Genomic DNA, 17,383 nt, shown 5'->3' on the forward strand with positions numbered 1-17,383 from the left:
TGAATATGGACAAGTTGAAGGTTTGAAAAAAGACTATCAATTTATAGTCCTTCCTAGCAGTGCAGTAGGAACAGTGTGTGTGAAAATAGTTGTAACTTCAACATTGAAGTGGAAATTGGACAAAGCACTTGGCCACAGGCAAGATACTGGGGTCAGAGCAAGAACCTGAGTTAACCAAATCAAGACTTAACTATGCATACTCCTCATTTAAGCAAGCACCCCCATATTTAACAAAACTAGGTTTTGTCTGGTGAATGCCTCCTTTCATATGCTTGTAGGGTTGAAAGTTATTTACCCACTGCCAATTTTTAGAATCCTATTTCTGCTGTTCTTTAATGCAGAAAGTTAAGCCCTTGCAGACTGTAATACAATCTCGATCTCCAGTTGTATCTGGAAGCCATTTTAAGCTTTGTGGTCTTCTGTTTTCTCATATGCATCATAGTCAACTAAAGAAAAAAATTAAAGAACTGTTAAAAACAAAAAAAAGGCCCACAGTTGTTTCAAACTTGATTGCTTTTTACCAGCTTTCATCCAGCACCAAAGTATTTTGATACTGTCCTGTGTGACACTTTGTGTGTTATCCATATACTTCTCCAAGTTTCTGTGGTAGTCACTATCTTTGGACATCATTGCATTTTGCTTATTTAAAGTTTTTTCCCTTAGGCTAAATTCTCAGAGATGGGACTGCAGGGTCAGAGAGTATAAAAATTAGAAGTCTTTTGCTTTGGGACTATCTATAACTTTCCAAAAGGGTTATACTAAAAGTTCGCAAGAATACGAAAGTACAAGGTTTCTGAGTGACAAACATTGGAGTGAGTGATGTGAAGGGGTGAGGGGGGGAAGGGAGAGTTGTATGTTTAAAATCTTACTGATCGTGGTTTAGTCTATATGCGGTGTCACCAAGGATTTTTTTTTTAAATGTGGAGACATAATGTGTCAGATGACAATACATTTAAATAAAAATACCCTCTAATTGAATAATTGGAAATTTGTGTCTGTTGCAACTTGGTTTATTTCATAATTCCTAGATATTCTAAATTTCATAAAAGCCAGAACAGTTAAGAACTGGGTACGTAGGCTGAATTATTTTAGATTTTTAAATTCTTGTTAGAATTGTTTATATTGCTCTGTACTTTGCTGTTGTGCTCTTAGCCATGACTGAGAGAGTTCCTTGAAGCTCATGTTTTTGGTGAGTTGGAGAGTGTGTTTTACTGTACCATGTAATAGATAACTTTGTGAAGCCCCTGGTGAAAAAGTTCTTACATGCCCCCGTGCCACAAATTGTTGTGTTTTTCCCACAGTATGTGGTTTCTTTCTGTCTAACAAGAACTGTCAGCAACGTGTAGGTTCTGTTTCAGTTGCTCAAAGCAAAAACTGTGATCTGCCTCTAGTCTTTCCTTTTAGATGTGGTTTTGAGTTTAGATTTTGTGAACTCTACATTCCTTTTGAGAAAGACTGCTAAAATTGTTAAAAATTTAAGGAAAATTGTTAAATCCTTCATAAAGCATTCCAGTACAAATATGATACTAATGAGAATTTCTGTTATTTATTCCATTTATGCCTTTGAACATTTCTGGGTTAGAATTATGTTCTATTAAAATTCACCGTTAAGCGGTAGAGAACCCCATTGCCCTCTAGGTGGTGACAAACCCGTTATACAGGTCATTTAAAAGCAGACAGAAGTTAAATGCAAAAAACATTGTGGAATAAAATATAATAGAGTATTATCACAGTTTATATATACCTATTTACTAAAGTACTCAAAGTTTTTTTTTTTTTTTTTTCTTCCTGAGGAATAGAGAGCAAGAGACGTGACAGTTTTGCTCTGGTGAGCTCTTGTACAGCAATACTGTTTCTGTGATTAAACCTTGATGGGAAATCTGTCAGTGAGTTTTTTATGCTGCTTGTGAGAAGTCAAACTGTAGAGCTTATTTTTTCCCCCTTCTCTCTCAGGTCATTTGGATCCAGGATTCCTAACAAGTGACAAGACATCAGCTGGCAATGCACCTCTCAATGAAGAAATTAATATTGCCTCTTCAGATAGTGAAGTGGAGATTGTGGGAGTTCAGGAACATGCAAGGTAGGATATTAAGTGGAGCATTCTGATATTTTATTTTACTCATTTATCTTTTAAGAAGATTTTATTTATTTATCTAACAGAGAGATAGAGAGCATAAGTAGGCAGAAGGAGAGGGAGCAGTAGGCTCTGCTGAGCAGGGAGCCTGATGAGGGGCTCAATCCCAGGAGCCCGGGATCGTGACCTGAGCTGAAGGCAGAGCCTAACTGAGCCACGCAGGCACCCCGCATTCTGATTTTTTTTTTTTTTTTAAGATTTTATTTATTTATTTGACAGAGAGATCCCAAGTAGGCAGAGAGGGAGGGGGAAGCAGTCTCCATGCTGAGCAAAGACCCCCCCCACCCCACCCCCCATGCAGGGCTCGATCCCAGGACCCTGAGATCATGACCTGAGCTAAAGGCAGAGGCTTAACCCACTGAGCTACCCAGGCACCCCGCATTCTGATATTTTAAATGTGAATTTGATTTTAACCTGAAGCCAAGTGAAAAGAAAATGGTAGTCCTCATGGCATGGCTGGCATGAACGGTGGGAACTATCTCTCCGCTTCCTTTGGCTTAAAGAATGCCTTTTGATTAGACATGATATGAACTTCAGTATGTGTTGCATATTATTTCATCAAGAACTTCTCAACCATACAGGTATGTGAATTAGAACTGGTTTCCTCTTTATTTTTAGCAAATGTCCAGATAGCTTGACAGATTTTTCTCTTATGGCATAAGTATCACCCTGCTTTCTCCCCTGTCATTCATATTTTCTTGCCCTTCACTTTATCTGGAAATATATTGGGAGCAAGCAATTGGGAAATGTACATCAGACATCATACCTCTATTGCTTGTTTCCTAAAGCAACTCTCCTTGTCTTTCTTTAAAACTTGAGTTACTTCAATTTGTTCCTAATGTAATAGATTTCTAGTGAAGTTCATGTGACTCAAGCAGTCCTGTGTTAGTATTTAAAAAAGCCAGAAGACATCAGTTTTGTGTAGTATTATGAAAAGTTTTGAAATTTATCATTCTTCATGAGCAAACGGTAGCCAGTGGGTTAAATCTGTTCCGCTGCCTGTTTTTATATGGACCTTGAGCTCAGACTGGTTTACATTTATAAATGTTTAAGGGTCAGAGGAGGGGGGATCAAAAGAAGAATAATGTTTTGTGACATGTGGAAATTATTTGAAAAGAAATTCAAATAAAACACATTTATCCATGGAGCCATATTTGTTCATGTGTATATTGTCTGTGGCTCCAGTGACAATGTTGATAAGTTTCAACAGATGCCTTAGAGACCTCAAAGCCCAAAATATTTACCATCTACCCCTTTGTAGGAAAAAATGTGCTGACTCTTCCTTTAAGATACTGTTCCTAAGAATTAGTTATAGCTCTCTCAGAGGTACTCTTGAGGAACATTTAGCACACATATGTATAAAGAACAAAAATTTAAACTTTAAAAAATGTGTATTCTATATTAGCAAACAGTTTTTCTCCTGGGCCACAAGAGATAAGTTGTGATTTCCTGATTGCCCCAAGTAGGTATTGACAGAATATCTACATTACCTGGCTTTTATTTTATTTATTTTTCTTTTTAAAGATATTATTTATTTATTTGACAGAGATCACAAGTAGGCAGAGAGGCAGGCAAAGAGAGAGAGAGGAGGAAGCAGGCTACCCGCTGAGCAGGGAGCCCAATACAGGGCTCCATCCCAGGACCCTGGGACCATGACCTGAGCCGAAGGCAAAGGCTTTAACTCACTGAGCCACCCAGGTGCCCCATTACCTGGCTTTTAGATCTGATTTTACTCTTTTGTTAGATGTAAAACATTAACCAGGATTTATTCTGTCATGTATATAAAAGGCAAACTTAAGAGTGGAGAACGTAGGCAAAGTATATATGTGTGTAAATTGAGGCTACATTTGTCTTCATGAGAACTAGTCCTAATTTCCTTTCCTTTTTTCTTTTAAAAAGATTTTATCTATTTATCTGAAAATGAGACAGAGATAGGGAGAGAGAGCAGGAGCAGGGTGGAGAGAAGAAGCAGGCTCCTCACTGAGCAGGGACCCCCATGTGGGGCTCCTTCTCAGGACCCTGGGATCACGACCTGAGCCAAAGGCGATGCTCAACTGACTGAGCCACCCAAGCGCCCCGATCCTAGTTTCTGAGAGCATTTTTCAGGTCATACCTGTTGGGACGTTAAGGATGTAGAGTTAAGTCATTGTTTAGCATGTCTTCTCCCCAAAAATGGCCAGTTCTCAGATGTTATCAGACCTAAACGCTTCCTCTTCTTTCCTGTTTTTATGCTGTATGTCTGTCTGTATGGCTGCTTCCTTTTTCCTTTCCTGTTTTCAATGGTTATTTCCCATGTTCTGGTGGGAAAGAGTTTTCATTTTTCAGTCTTTCCTTAATCTCCTTCTTTTTCCTTTTTTTCTTTGCCTTAATCAAGAACTTTTTCCTGTTCTCTTTTTTGACCTGTTCCCTGCATGCTGACTTATGCCTCAGATGACAGGGTAGAGCTTTTGATTTTTTCCTTTACTTTAGCATGTATTTGCCATTATTTATTTCACCATTGTTCCTTAAAATACAGAAGATTATCCTTTTAAATCCCTACTGTAAACCTTGTCTTGCCTATTAACAAATCGATAGAGGTAAATTATTTTCAGTTTTGCCAGGAACACATTATCCATTCACCAACTTCCTCTTGAGTTACATTCATGTTTTAATTCACTGTTAGTCATGTGTTCCTACTGAAGTAGCAAAGAGCAGGTAATAACCTGTGTTGCTTACCTGATCTCTTTGTCCCTGAGACATTACTTGGCCCAGTTCTCTATTAACTTCTATCACATCTCCCTTCTTTAATGTTTACTTCTGCCTACAAGTGTTACAAAGTGAGCCACCTTTCTTCTTGGCTTCTTTGTTCAACTTTTCTTCCATCATAAACTCTTTAGCTTCTTTTTTACTACGAGTATTTTGGTATCTGGAGTTAAAATTATCCTTATATTTCCATTGAAACTTGGAAATTTAAATTGTAAGTTCTTACCCAACACACACACACACACTCACGCGCACACACACACACGCACTCACGCACTCACCCCCACGTTAGTATACTGGTGTCAATACTTAATAGGTCTTTTATCCATATTGTCATTTTACTCTATAGACTTGTCTGTTCCACTCTTGAACTAAGTCAAGTGACTGCCTATATTGTAAATAACATGCCATAATGTTACTTTCAAGGAGTTTTTCCTTGCAGGCTCTCAATCATCAGTATGTGTTTTATTCTGATCCTTTGGGTTGAATCCGGTGGAAATGCTCTCTTAAAAGTGACAAACTGATTATGAAATCTCAGTGATGGTGAATACTACCCATCTGATAGAATGTACAGTTGGCAAGTTTTGTTGGAGTATTTTGAACTGACTCCTGTGTCATTCTGAGGGGATCCTTTATTTTGCTTTTTGTGCCTAGGACTGAATAGAATCTCGCTGGCTCTTCTGTCTTTCTGAACATTTTTCCAGTACTTTTTTAAGAGGAAGCCTGACAATCTTTCAAACATTTGAGATTAAAAATCTGAGAAGCAGGTGTGGGGAGAAGCTTTCTTGTTGGCTGCTTTGGAGTTACTGCTTTGGTTCCTGTATCTCATACGGAATTTATTTCTTTTACAGGTCTAGGGTTGCAGTTATGAAGTATTGATGGGCTTCTGGCAGGGTTATCGCTTGGAAAAAAAGGTTTTAGGTTTTGATCCACATCTTTTCTAATTTGATTTGCATGCATAGATGTTTTGTTTGGATTTAGTTGTCCCTTTCTTGTTTTTTCTTTTGACATTCTACCTTGCTGTGGGCTTTTTGAGAGTTTTGAAAAACTCAGACTCGGTTCTTGAGTTATTCTCTTTGCGATTGTGGTTGCTCTACTTGAATTGCGTTGCCAGTTTTCCATATTGGAAGCATTTTATTTCACGTGGACTCAGTAGTTCTACTTACGATGTGTCTTTTTTTTTTTTTTTTTTTTTTTTTTTTTTAACAGTTTTTCTCTTCTTGTACGTTAATATCTTTCCCGGCTCTTTAAATGTAGATTTTGAAATGTTCTTTTAGTTTCTGTGTTTCTTCTATTCATAGACTAGAAAGCATGCCTTCTGAACTAATGGTTTGAATGCATCTTTTATGGCTGTCTTGTGTTGCTGTGATTAACTCCTATTGTTACCTAAATGTTATCATTTCTAAATGTTAATTTTGGGACAGTCCATTTTTACAAGATATTCTTTGCCAATGAGATAGAGATTTTTCCAGCACTTTAGTTCCTCTGTTCCTTTAATTTTGTCAGAAGTTTTAACTTATGGTCTTCTGCCAGTATTTTTCTTTATCCTTGGTCCTTTTTCCTTTTCTTCTACTGGCCTCATTGGTAATTGCCCTAAGAAGATGAGTGCATGTAGAACAGACCTTTCTGTTATGGAACTCTTAACAGTTTCTTTGGTACCCGTCCTATGAAGCTTTGGGGAATAATCAAACCCTTAACTCATTTCACTGTAGTCTTTGGTCCTGTGGTCATTTGTCTTAATGTTGTTTCATCCCTCCCTCAATAGAAGAACTGATGCTAGAAGCCTTCTGCATTTAAGACTGACTGCTTCCTAGAACCAGTTGCAAACATGAACCTTAAAAAAACAAGGGAGCTATACAGATAGGCATTTCCCTGAAGCCAGGGATTAATTTCATCTTCAGTTAGGAAAAATAAGTAGGAATGTTATCTAAGAGGTCACGTTCATGTTTTGTAAATGAGAGCAAAAATGATTAATGTTTAATGTTGTTTTCTTAGGATAGTAAGTTAACTGTATCAAAAGCTGACCATCAGAGCCTGCCCTCTTTCTGTGTTTTTTCTTTTCCACTGTGAAGTCACTCCTTTATTGGTTTCAGTATATGAAGAGCAGGAAATTATTCTGTCAAAACTTATTATTTATCAAGTAGGTTTTTTTGTTTGTTTGTTTGTTTTGTTTTGTTTTGTTTGGGCGGCGGGAAGTGAGTCCTAAGCATTTTCTCAAAGCATTTACTCAAAATATGACTTTAGGTTATGTTTTGTGCCTGTTGCCCATCATACACAGATCAAATGGCTTTGTGAAAGCACAGCCTGTATCCGCATTAGAATTGGATTGGAGCAGTTAAAAAACAGCTGTGTGTGTTTCTACATCAGGTCTTTCATCATACAGAAAACGGGTTTGTGGTAATCCATGAAACTGTATTTTATGTTTGTAGCCTTACCAGAAATTTGAGCCTCTTACATCCTTCTCTATAGGGCTGATAACAGTTGTACTGGTGCCTTTTCCTCCTGAAATTTTTTCCCTCCCTATCTGGTATAAGTTGATCTATAACATATGCCATCTTATAAAACAGTGGAAAGGTTTCTCCAGCACTCTTGTTTATCAGCTTGAGTCTTTTTGCCTCGTACTTAAAAAGGATGTGGTAAAAGCCTTGTTCAGGCCTCATCCATCTCTTAGCTACCATTTTGTTCAAGATGGTTGAGGTCATTAAATCATAGATTTCTTGAATGTTTTACTGGCATATAACACACACAGTGAAGTCGAAAGTGTACACTTTAGTTTTTGCAAATTGCCGACACTGGTAACTAGCGCTCTGATCAAGAAACAGAAGTCCCACTTGTGCCATCTTGCATTTTCAACCTTCCCACCATTGTGCCTTCCTGTGACCACTAGCCTGACTTCTAAAAGGAGAATTTTGCCTATATTATTAAAAATCTTAAAGTCAACACTAACCTTAGAAGTTGTCTTAGAGTACTACTCTTTAATATTCCTGACAGATAGCCCAGCAGTTGCTTGAACATTTAAAAGGCAGTTTATACCATTTGGTAACCGAAGCTATACTTGTGGTGTAGTAATGATCATCTAAAACTTCCCTCCATAAACTGATTAATGGTTGGTAGGTTGTTCTCAAGATCTCTGCACATGGTGGAGTAGCCACCTTCTCCCATGGTGATTCTCCATTCTTTGGGAATTGACCTTCCATTGCAGTTAAATAGGAGCCCAGAAAGCTTTTGACAGAAGATGGGATCATCATACAATCCAGAGAATCTAAAATTTTGAAATGAGAGAAACAGACTGAGAGGGTTGAGGCTTGAGTCAAATGAATGAGACTAGTTATTCTATCATCCTTAGGTTCTTTGAGGTGCTCAAGTGTCTTTCCATCAAATTTGCTTTTTTGCTTAAAGTAGTCTGAGTTGGAGTGCCTGGGTGGCTCAATGGGTTAAAGCCTCTGCCTTCTGCTCAGGTCATGATCTCAGGGTCCTGGGATTGAGCCCCGAATCGGGCTCTCTGCTCAGCAGGGAGACTGCTTCCCCCTCTCCCTCTGCCTGCCTCTCCACCTACTTGTGATCTCTCTTTCTTTGTCAAATAAATACAAAAATAAAAAATTAATAAATAAAGTAGTCCGAGTTGGTTTCCAGTAACTGGAATAATTTGTAACATAACTACAGCAGCCAGCTAATTCAGATAGTTGAAGAAGTGCCTCACCTCCTTATTCTCTTCTCTGTGTCCATCATTCCGCAGTGGTGTATATTGTCTTTATACCTCTCACTCTCCTATTCTTGAGTGTATTCTAGAATCTGCTTTGCTGTTTATTGAATGATTCCCAGGGGCCCTGCTCCTTACAGTCAGACGGAGTATACTGCGTTAGGTGCTGTCTGAGGAAGGCATACTTAGTGGAAAATGAACTCTCTGATGGAGACTATTTTTGGGGTCCGGTGCTTAACTTGCTTAAGACCCTGGGCAGTTGTCTTTTGGCTTTGGTTTTCTCTTCAGTAAAATGAACATTATGGATCCAGTCCCTTTTATTTTATTTTTTAAGGATTCATTTATTTATTTTAGTGAGAGAACACACTCAAGAGAGCAAAAGTAAGCATGGGGTGGGAAAGGCAGAGGGAGAGAGAAACTCTCAAGCAGACTGTTCTCTAAAATGGGAGCCCGACCCTGGGCTCAGTTTCACAACCCTGAGATCATGACCTGAGCTGAAACCAAGAGTCAGACGCTTAACTGACTGAGCCACCCAGGAGCCCCTGGATCAGATCCTTTTTAAGCCACTCCCTTGTACCATTACTTAGGGAGCAGTGCAGAGTAACAGTTGGGACTAAATAACTCTTTTATTTTGGAGATATTTCTGGGAATTCTGCCAAAGATTACACTGATTCTCTCTGTAGCCATTCATTCTCTGAATTCTGCTAAGTTCTAGCCTCCTTTAATTAGTACTTATACAGATGAGCTTTTGAATTTTTGAAGAATTTTGTATTTTTAAATTGTTAATCTGGGCCCATTTTTGCACTTTGCTTTGTACTCACTGTGTTTTGCCTTACCTAATTTAATACACACATTTGTAAAGCAACAACCTGATGTGAAAAGCCAGGACTCAGGATCAGACCTGGCTTGAAGCTCCGTGGCCCACAGCCTTCAAGCATTGTGACTCCGGGCAAATCATGTAATCACTATAATCGTCAGTTTCCCTTTCGGTTGAGTGTGGATTGTAACTTTGACATTTGTTGGGATTGTTTAATGAGGTGAGACTGCTTAAGAAAATCAGTATGCTAGTGCCATCAGTCATCAGAACCATTTCTGTAAATGCTGAATGGACTCCTTTGGCTGACATTTTCTGTGATTATAAGATCATTTCATCTGAGTATACTTAATGGATTGGACAGATCTGGATTAGCCTTTGGACTTTATGTCTCACATTTTAGTGCTTTTCACTCACTAATCTTTGAAAACATAGTAGCTTCTGGGTTAATAGCTACTTAGCCCATTCTGTAAAGATAATGGGCTTCTGGTATGGTAACACATCTGCGTTCTGCCCCTTGCTCTGGCCGTGGGGGATCTGTTTTTTTGGCACCTCTCTTGGTAAGGGAGTAATTTTCAGGCTGCCTTTGTAGGAGCAAGGAGTCTTTGCAGGATCATAAGAGTCCTTCAGTAGTTTTACAACTAAATCTTGTCCATTGTTACCCTAATGTTCTTTTGCTTCTGGTAGTGTAGGTAACAGTGGGTCAAAGCTGGAATTCTCCAGTGATCCAGCACCACTTATTGTACACAGCCTGTTAGAGCAGCTACTCGGGACCCACTATAATAGTTTATGTGACTAGAATCCTGCCAGCTGCCACTTTCACATATATTACATAGGATCTGGTCAGAAATTTAGGAATGAGGATAAAAGTAGCAACGAAAGCTTGAGCGGCCTACCTTCCTCTCATCCGAATCCAGAATCACTCAGTGATTCATCGGGGAGGCTCACAGTTCTATCATTTGATTGGAATGTGGAATTCATTATGTCAGTGTTTCAGAAGCAGTTTCCTTCCGTTGAACTCTTGGTGAGATTTATCACCAAGGCAGTTCTGTGCCTCTGATAAAATACTTTTAGAAGACCTTAACTGAGCACTTCAGCCTTGTTACTTTCCCTCAACTAAAACACATAGGCAGTTCAGATGCATGAGTCAGGTGTTCTGTTGTGACCTTCAGGATAAGGGAAATTGATCCTTTATGCATGACCTAGTACTTACAGACTTCAAGAAATCCAGTCTGTAGAAGGGTATTACTGCTACTGTCTTGGAAGGTATTATTCCCAGTATGGCACAGAACGTATTTGGGAGAATAGCTTGTACCTGTATTTCCTACTGTTTTCATTTGGTTAGATAAGGTTGTTTAGGTATCTTAATTTTGCACTGGATTTATATTCTGCCCTGTTCTGAAGACCCCAGAAGTTTAATTGTGTTGAGAGAAACATTATGTTATCTGTCCATTTCAGTAACAAATCTAGACATAACTCAGGAGTTTCTGAGATAAGACTCTTGTCTGTTTTTAGGCTAAATTGAGAGAGGAGGGAGACACTAGAGGGAAGAAGGGAGGGATATTGGCTGTGAGTTTCATGAACTCATGCAGTAGGCTTATGTTTGTGAAAGTTTCGATTGGTGCTGCTAGAGCTATATTGCCTTATTTTTCCTGTGGTGGGATTAACCATGCTTACGCTTTTCATCTCAATTGCAGGTGTGTTCATCCTCGAGGAGGTGTGATTCAGAGTGTCTCCTCATGGAAGCACGGTTCTGGCACGCAGTATGTCAGCACCCGGCAAACACAGTCATGGACTGCTGTGACTCCCCAGCAGACTTGGGCTTCACCTGCGGAAGTTGTTGATCTTACCTTGGATGAGGATAGCAGACGTAAATACCTACTGTAATACAATGTCACTGTGTTTCCTCTGCACTGTTCCCTTCTACTTCCTCCTCCTCCTCTTTGTGACATGGAAGTTCATTGTCATAGCTTCAGCCTCAGAAGCTGTTCGTGGCATTTGTATAATCGAAACTCATGGAAAATTGCCCCCACCTCACTTTTTTTTTTTTTTTTTTTTAAAGAAGTCACTTAGGAAAATAACTTAGCACAGAGAAAAGAATTTCTTCTTTCCCTCAGTAGGAATATGAGAATGATGAATTTATTAGACAGCTTCATTTTACTTGGTGACTTTTGATCTTAGGAAATTCTTCCTCCTAGAATAATATTTTAATTACTAAGTGAAATGGATTTCAGTTTTGAATCTTGTATTTATTTTTCTGTGTAATAAAATTAATATCTAGACTTGACCACTGTCAGCCCACCCATTGGCACTCCTACCTTAGGGCATTTGCACACATTTAGTCAGGTCCTTCTTGGCACCTAGTAGGGCATGTGCATTTGAAAACCTGTCCTTAAAAATAGAAGACAGAAGTATTCCTTTTCTTTTAGCTTAAGTCTTCTACCTTCTTTCCTGACTTTGCTCCTGGCTGACTTCCCACAACACAAATAATTGATATGGCCCTTTGTGTTTATAAATACTGCTAAGGTGACTTAGTTGGTCTCCTTGTTGCAATAATTCATAACTCTTTGGAAAATGTCTGCTTTTGGGGCAGAGGCATTTCAGATAGATACCCACCATGAGGTTTTCTGGGCATGTGAGGAGAGTATTGAGAGATCAGTAGGAAAGTCTCTCTCCATCAACTTTTTTTTCCTGGTTTGTTCAAATAATGGGAGAACACAGAAACCTACTACTTAGGTAGAATATGAAAAGTTGTGTTCACCTCTAAGACTGTGGGCACTTACAAGTCTGAGAAGACTGTGCCTTCTTTCACAGCTGGTCTCTCCAGACAGGAGGTACAACAATTGTTTAACACTCGAGCTGAAATAGACCTGATACTGTATTTGGGTATTTTTCTCCTCTACCATCTAAAAGTGGAAAAATAAAAATGCACCATAAAAAACCAGATGCAAAGCACATAAATGACACTGTAGGTTTTACAGTCTCTAACTAAGCAAAGGGTAGTAGGAGCTTCAGGGAATTTAGGAAATGCCAGTGTTGGAGTTCTGTGGCATTAGTTACTACCTTTTTTCCTATAACATGTTGTAGTTACTAGTGAATTCTTTTACAAGCAATACCTAGTTAGAACACTATGTACTGTGCGCAGGGAGGAGTGAAGTACTATTGGCTAAGAAGACCTCATCTTTTGTTTTTCCGTGGTTTTTGGTTTTTGTTTGCTTTTTTTTTTGTTTGTTTCCATATTTGCCATATAACATTGCTGTAGCCCTTTGCTTCCCTCCACAAATGTCTTGGGGGCCCTTCCTTATAAGAGCATGAGAACTACCATTTCAGATTTCATTCAGTGGACACACATGTCCCGATGTCTGTCCTGCATAAGGCAGGGTAGCTGTGGTGGGGCCGCCAAGACAAATGGGGACCCCCTGTGCGCGTGTGTCAGAGTCTGCCTGGCTTCCTCCTCTTCCTCCTCTCTTCTTCCTCTTTTTCTTCTTCTTTTAAAGACTCATTGAGTCCTTTATCCTTCTGCTGCTGCTTTAGTTCGTCCATGTACCTTTTCCATGGCAGTGGATGGAAACGTGTTCTTTGATCTTCTCTGATAACATCTCATTGGATCTGGCCTCTGTTATTCATCAACTTTTTATTTTCCCGTCAATCTACTTTTAATAGATCAGGCTTTTAAAAGATCATGGACCTCCACTTTTAGCACCTCATATATCAAGTCTCACGTGGCCACAATTCTAGACAAAAACCAAAGATCCAGAGGCCAGAGCGAAATAGGACCTTCTGCAGAGTCACTACTGGTGTATCCTTGGACCTTCATATTTTACTTTAGGATTAATTTATTGAATTTTGCTGTTACACATTGTTTTTGACTTGAATTAAAATGCTAGACAAAGCAGAAATGTACAATTTCTGGTCTGTGTTTTCCAGGAAAATCATTGGGAAAAGAATAGAGTGGATTATATGACTTGAAGTTTTTACAGCTTATTTTTTCCCCAGCATCAGGGCAGAGCCCCATTTTAAAGAATGTTTTCACATTACCTATTCTTATGTTAATAGTGTGTTTTGTCCAGTTCTACACAGCAGGTGATTTCCCATGACATACTTTCTTTAGCCCCTAATAGTCATCCGCTAAAGAGAATTCTTCTGGTGTGGATCGGGGGCAGAGAGCGGAGTCATAACCAGGCTCTTCTGTGGCCTTTCACTTTTATACCAGGTTGCACTTTTCCCGCACCTGCCCCCGTTCCAGCATCCTGACTACCTGACTTGATGCACCAGAACAGGGATTTAGAAATCAGTATGCGAAATGGGGAGGGGAAGGGATGGTAGAGACAGTCAGCTGTGTTCCCCTACAGGGTTGGGATCTTTCCACCTACTAACTATAGAGAGACTCTGTTTCAACTCTTCTTTCATTGCCAGACCCAGAAGAGTTGAGGTGTGGTTTCTGGCAAGGGATTTTACTGATAAAATTCTGCGGGAAGCAACTCCTGTGACATTTGAAAATTTTTTTAAAGGGATTGTTACTAATCGAAGTGTTGCATTTGGTAGCATAAACACTTCTTTATGCTTCACAGAACATTGCTCACAATCTCTCTGCTAAAGTGGTGTACGTGGGGTCACAGATTTGATTGTGGCACGAATGCAGTTTAGTCCCTCCCTGCCCTCCAGTTTGAAACCCCAGAGCAGGAACTGGCTATCGCATCAACGTGGCTGCCCTAGAACACGTACGTGCTGCTCACTAGCAGCTATTCTTTCATTCTGTTGGAAGGGGCCAGACTGAATGGACTCCGGTTAGTCGTTAAAATTGAGCATTGCATAAACCCTGCTTTTATTATTCTCAATTGTGAATATGAACCGTCTGATTTGCTAAGTTAGTCAGTTGTTCACTGTTACTTTTAGCAGATTAGCACCATAGGTAACTTAAAAATGAATTTGTTGCCTGCTTTTTATACTGTGTCACAAGGTTTTTGAAAGAGCTGGGACACAACTTTGTCTTTTAGTTTAAGCTTTTTTTTTTTTTAATGCAAGGAGCCCCTAATTTCTGTTTTCCAGTATGTGTATGATGTGACTTCCATGTATATATAAAAATGATTGCGCCCTAACCAAACTTCCTCAGATTGTGCACTGTTTGTTTAAAATAATCACGTATTTTAGTCCAATGCTGTTGTATTTTTCATTTTATTTAAAACACTACATACTTCTTTTAACAAATTTTAAAGGGTAGTGATCTTAAAAGAAAAAAATCACTGGATAACTAGGAAATATTTTTGTTGTTGTTTTGTTTTGTTTTTTAGAGAGTACAAAGGTCCTATGAAGCCTTTTGCTCCTCTTACCATGAAAATGAAATGTTAGCCATTGTATGGCTAGGAACCAATGCACTTGGTGGTTAACAGGTCTGCTGTTGCTGGAGTGTGAGCGTGGACTTGATGCAGTGACGACAAATCATTGCTTAGAATTAATGTTTTAAAATGTGCAACTCTAGTTTTTAAAACAAAATTTGGTTCTTCTTTACATTCATTATTTAGTTTTTGTTTCCATTTAGTATTTAATGGTCTTTGGAGAAAAAAAATAATAAAACAGAGTGTTATATATATATTTTTTGGTGCAAGATAAGATTTTCTGTTTTTTGAAACAAGTCTGTAGCATAAAGGTTAAACTATTTTAAGACAAAATAAAATAGAGTGTATTTAAACAATGATAATTTCTGAGGATTTTTTTTTGTATCTGCTTCAGTTAATTAGATGGTGCCTGGAGCAGCTTCTCAGTTAGCTTTTGGATGTGAAAGTCGATTATATTTTGTTAACAGATCTTACTGGTATGCCGACTTTTTCCAAGCAACAGCTGTATCCTCCTCCCAAGATGTTTTGCATGTGGCCGTTGGTGTGTTAGATCCGGGTAAAAGTAGCTCTGCACTGGCTTTCCTGTAGCCCTGCCTCCCTTCCCAGCTAGCACCAGTGAGGTTTCAGAGAGAGCCCAGAGCTTCCTAGTGCTAGGTGCCTTTGCTCCTGGGCAGAAAACTCAGCGGACAGTTACTTCCCAGGACCCAGCACCAGATGCCCAACTGCATGCACTTTGCACGTGGTTGAACATTGAATCAAATATAGAGGATTTCAAAGCAGTCTGAAGAACTTCTCCTTTAATTTGGTTCTATTTTCAGGGGTTTTATTTGGCTATAAAAATTATAGGAACTACCATATTAATACCTCATAACTTTTTTCACTTACCTTCATGTAAAAGGGAACAAGGAACTGGGGAGAATGAGGCTATCTTTACTAAAATACCACTCCTGGATCTCTCCATGTTCCTCAGGAATTCTTAGTTCTACTTGCAGTGTAAAGGGGTCTGTTAATGAGGAAGTACACCGTTAACAGTTGGGAAATGTTTTCAGCATTCTGGAACAGTTCTGAATGCTGTTCTAGGACTAGCATTGTACTACCTTGTATCCGAAACCTTGAAATATTAGTGCCTGTGAGAGACTCTTCTCGGGATTCCAGACCTTGCTTTTGATCCCTTGTGCCCTTGGCCGCTGCTTTTGTAGAATGAGTAAGTAAAATAATTTGTGTCTAGTTCTTAATCTCATTCTACCTTCCTCCTCCTGTGCTTGTATGCTTGGCTGGCTTTTGGCCTCGCCTTTCCTTATTGGTGTGTTTTTCACAGTAGATGACAGCTATTTATAACTTTACTCCTGAGAAAAATTATAGATAAATCTTGACCAAATATATAAATAGCTCTTTGGCTCCAGTTTTGCAGCTGAAGTATACAGTGAATCTCTTTAGGTTTGGTTGTGTGTGTGTGTGTGTGTGTGTGTGTGTGTGTGTGTGTTTGTGTGTTTAAAGATTTTATTTATTTAACACAGAGAGAGTGTGCACAAGTGTGGGGAGTGGCAGGGGGAGAAGCGGGCTCTCGGCAGGGAGTCCGATGCGAGACTCGATCCAAGGATCCTGGGATCATGACCTGAGCAGAAGGCAGACGCTTCACTGACTGAGCCACCCAGGTGCCCCTAAGTTTTGTCTATTACTCATCTAGGAAGAGTGGTCTTCCTAGGTCATTGGTAGGTATGATTTCCTTACTTCCTTGACTCCATGTTTGAGAGCACTGAGTCACAGAGTCTGGGAAGTTCCTGGGCTACAGTAGAGCGTTGGCTGGGAGAATCTGCTTGGAGCAGAAGAAAGCAGTAGAAAATACCAAAAGGAACAGTGAGCTTGGACAAAGATGCAGAGGACGAGTATGCGGATCCAGGGCTGCCATGGCACATCTCTGCACAGGTGCAGGCCTTGTAGATGGAGGTGGCTTTAGGCAGGGATCCTTTTGTGTGATGAGGAGTCACTGTTTCTCTGTTTCAGCCTAGCCTTGCGATCCCATTTGGTGGGATGGGTGAGTGAAGGGTCAGCGTGAGTGCTGACAGTGAAGTCAGACCTCAGAAGAGAGGTGTGGCAGCAGAAACCCATGTGACCTCAGAGAATCTGGCCTGCTGGTTGGGAATACTCTTTGCTTGTAAATTATATCCATCTAGCTTCTTATTCTTTAGTGAAAAATCTATATGATACCAGCTTTTTCCTTCGTGCTTTGGTAAATGACACCTGAGAGGAGTCATTTCTGTTTCCTTTCCGTGATGACTCCATCCTAAGAGTGGAAAGGTGAAGCACTGCTAGCTTTTGAGCCCTCACACCTGTGATGGGGTCTGAAGCAAGCAAGTCTCATGTAAGCATGGACCTTGGATGGACCTGGAGCACCAGGGATCTTTAGACCAGAGGGGAGGGTGTGGTGGCTAGTGTATACAAAGCTGGAACCAGAGACTAGGAGACCCTAGAAAGACCATTTGACCACCTAAGGGAGTAAATTTCTGTACTTGTAAAATGAAGAATTTCTTAGATCTCTTTCTTGACACTGAAAGGTAGGGCTGTGTTCTTTTAGCGGGTCATTTATTGTTCTGCAAACCCGTCGGGCTTTTTCAGGCAAGAATTCAGGAGAGCGACTCACTCCAGGAAAGCTGTTC

At 39.7% G+C, this 17,383-nt stretch overlaps 1 protein-coding gene across 4 annotated transcripts in view; it reads left to right on the forward strand.

The window, feature by feature from the left end:
* The window catches only part of CUNH18orf25 (chromosome unknown C18orf25 homolog), a 91,542-nt gene extending 76,459 nt beyond the window's left edge, over window positions 1-15,083 (forward strand). For all 4 annotated transcript variants that reach the window (XM_013055921.2, XM_004752215.3, XM_004752216.3 and 1 more), the window contains 2 exons: window positions 1,954-2,080; window positions 11,088-15,083. In XM_013055921.2, coding sequence (XP_012911375.1) covers window positions 1,954-2,080; window positions 11,088-11,277 — 317 coding nt within the window. In that variant the 3' untranslated portion in view covers window positions 11,278-15,083. The remainder of the gene's footprint in view (window positions 1-1,953; window positions 2,081-11,087) is intronic.
* The last annotated feature ends 2,300 nt before the right edge of the window (window positions 15,084-17,383 follow it).

This window comes from Mustela putorius, unplaced genomic scaffold (assembly GCF_011764305.1).
Source record: "Mustela putorius furo isolate JIRA1106 unplaced genomic scaffold, ASM1176430v1.1 tig00003858_pilon_pilon_pilon, whole genome shotgun sequence".
In the NCBI taxonomy this organism is placed as follows: domain Eukaryota; kingdom Metazoa; phylum Chordata; class Mammalia; order Carnivora; family Mustelidae; genus Mustela; species Mustela putorius.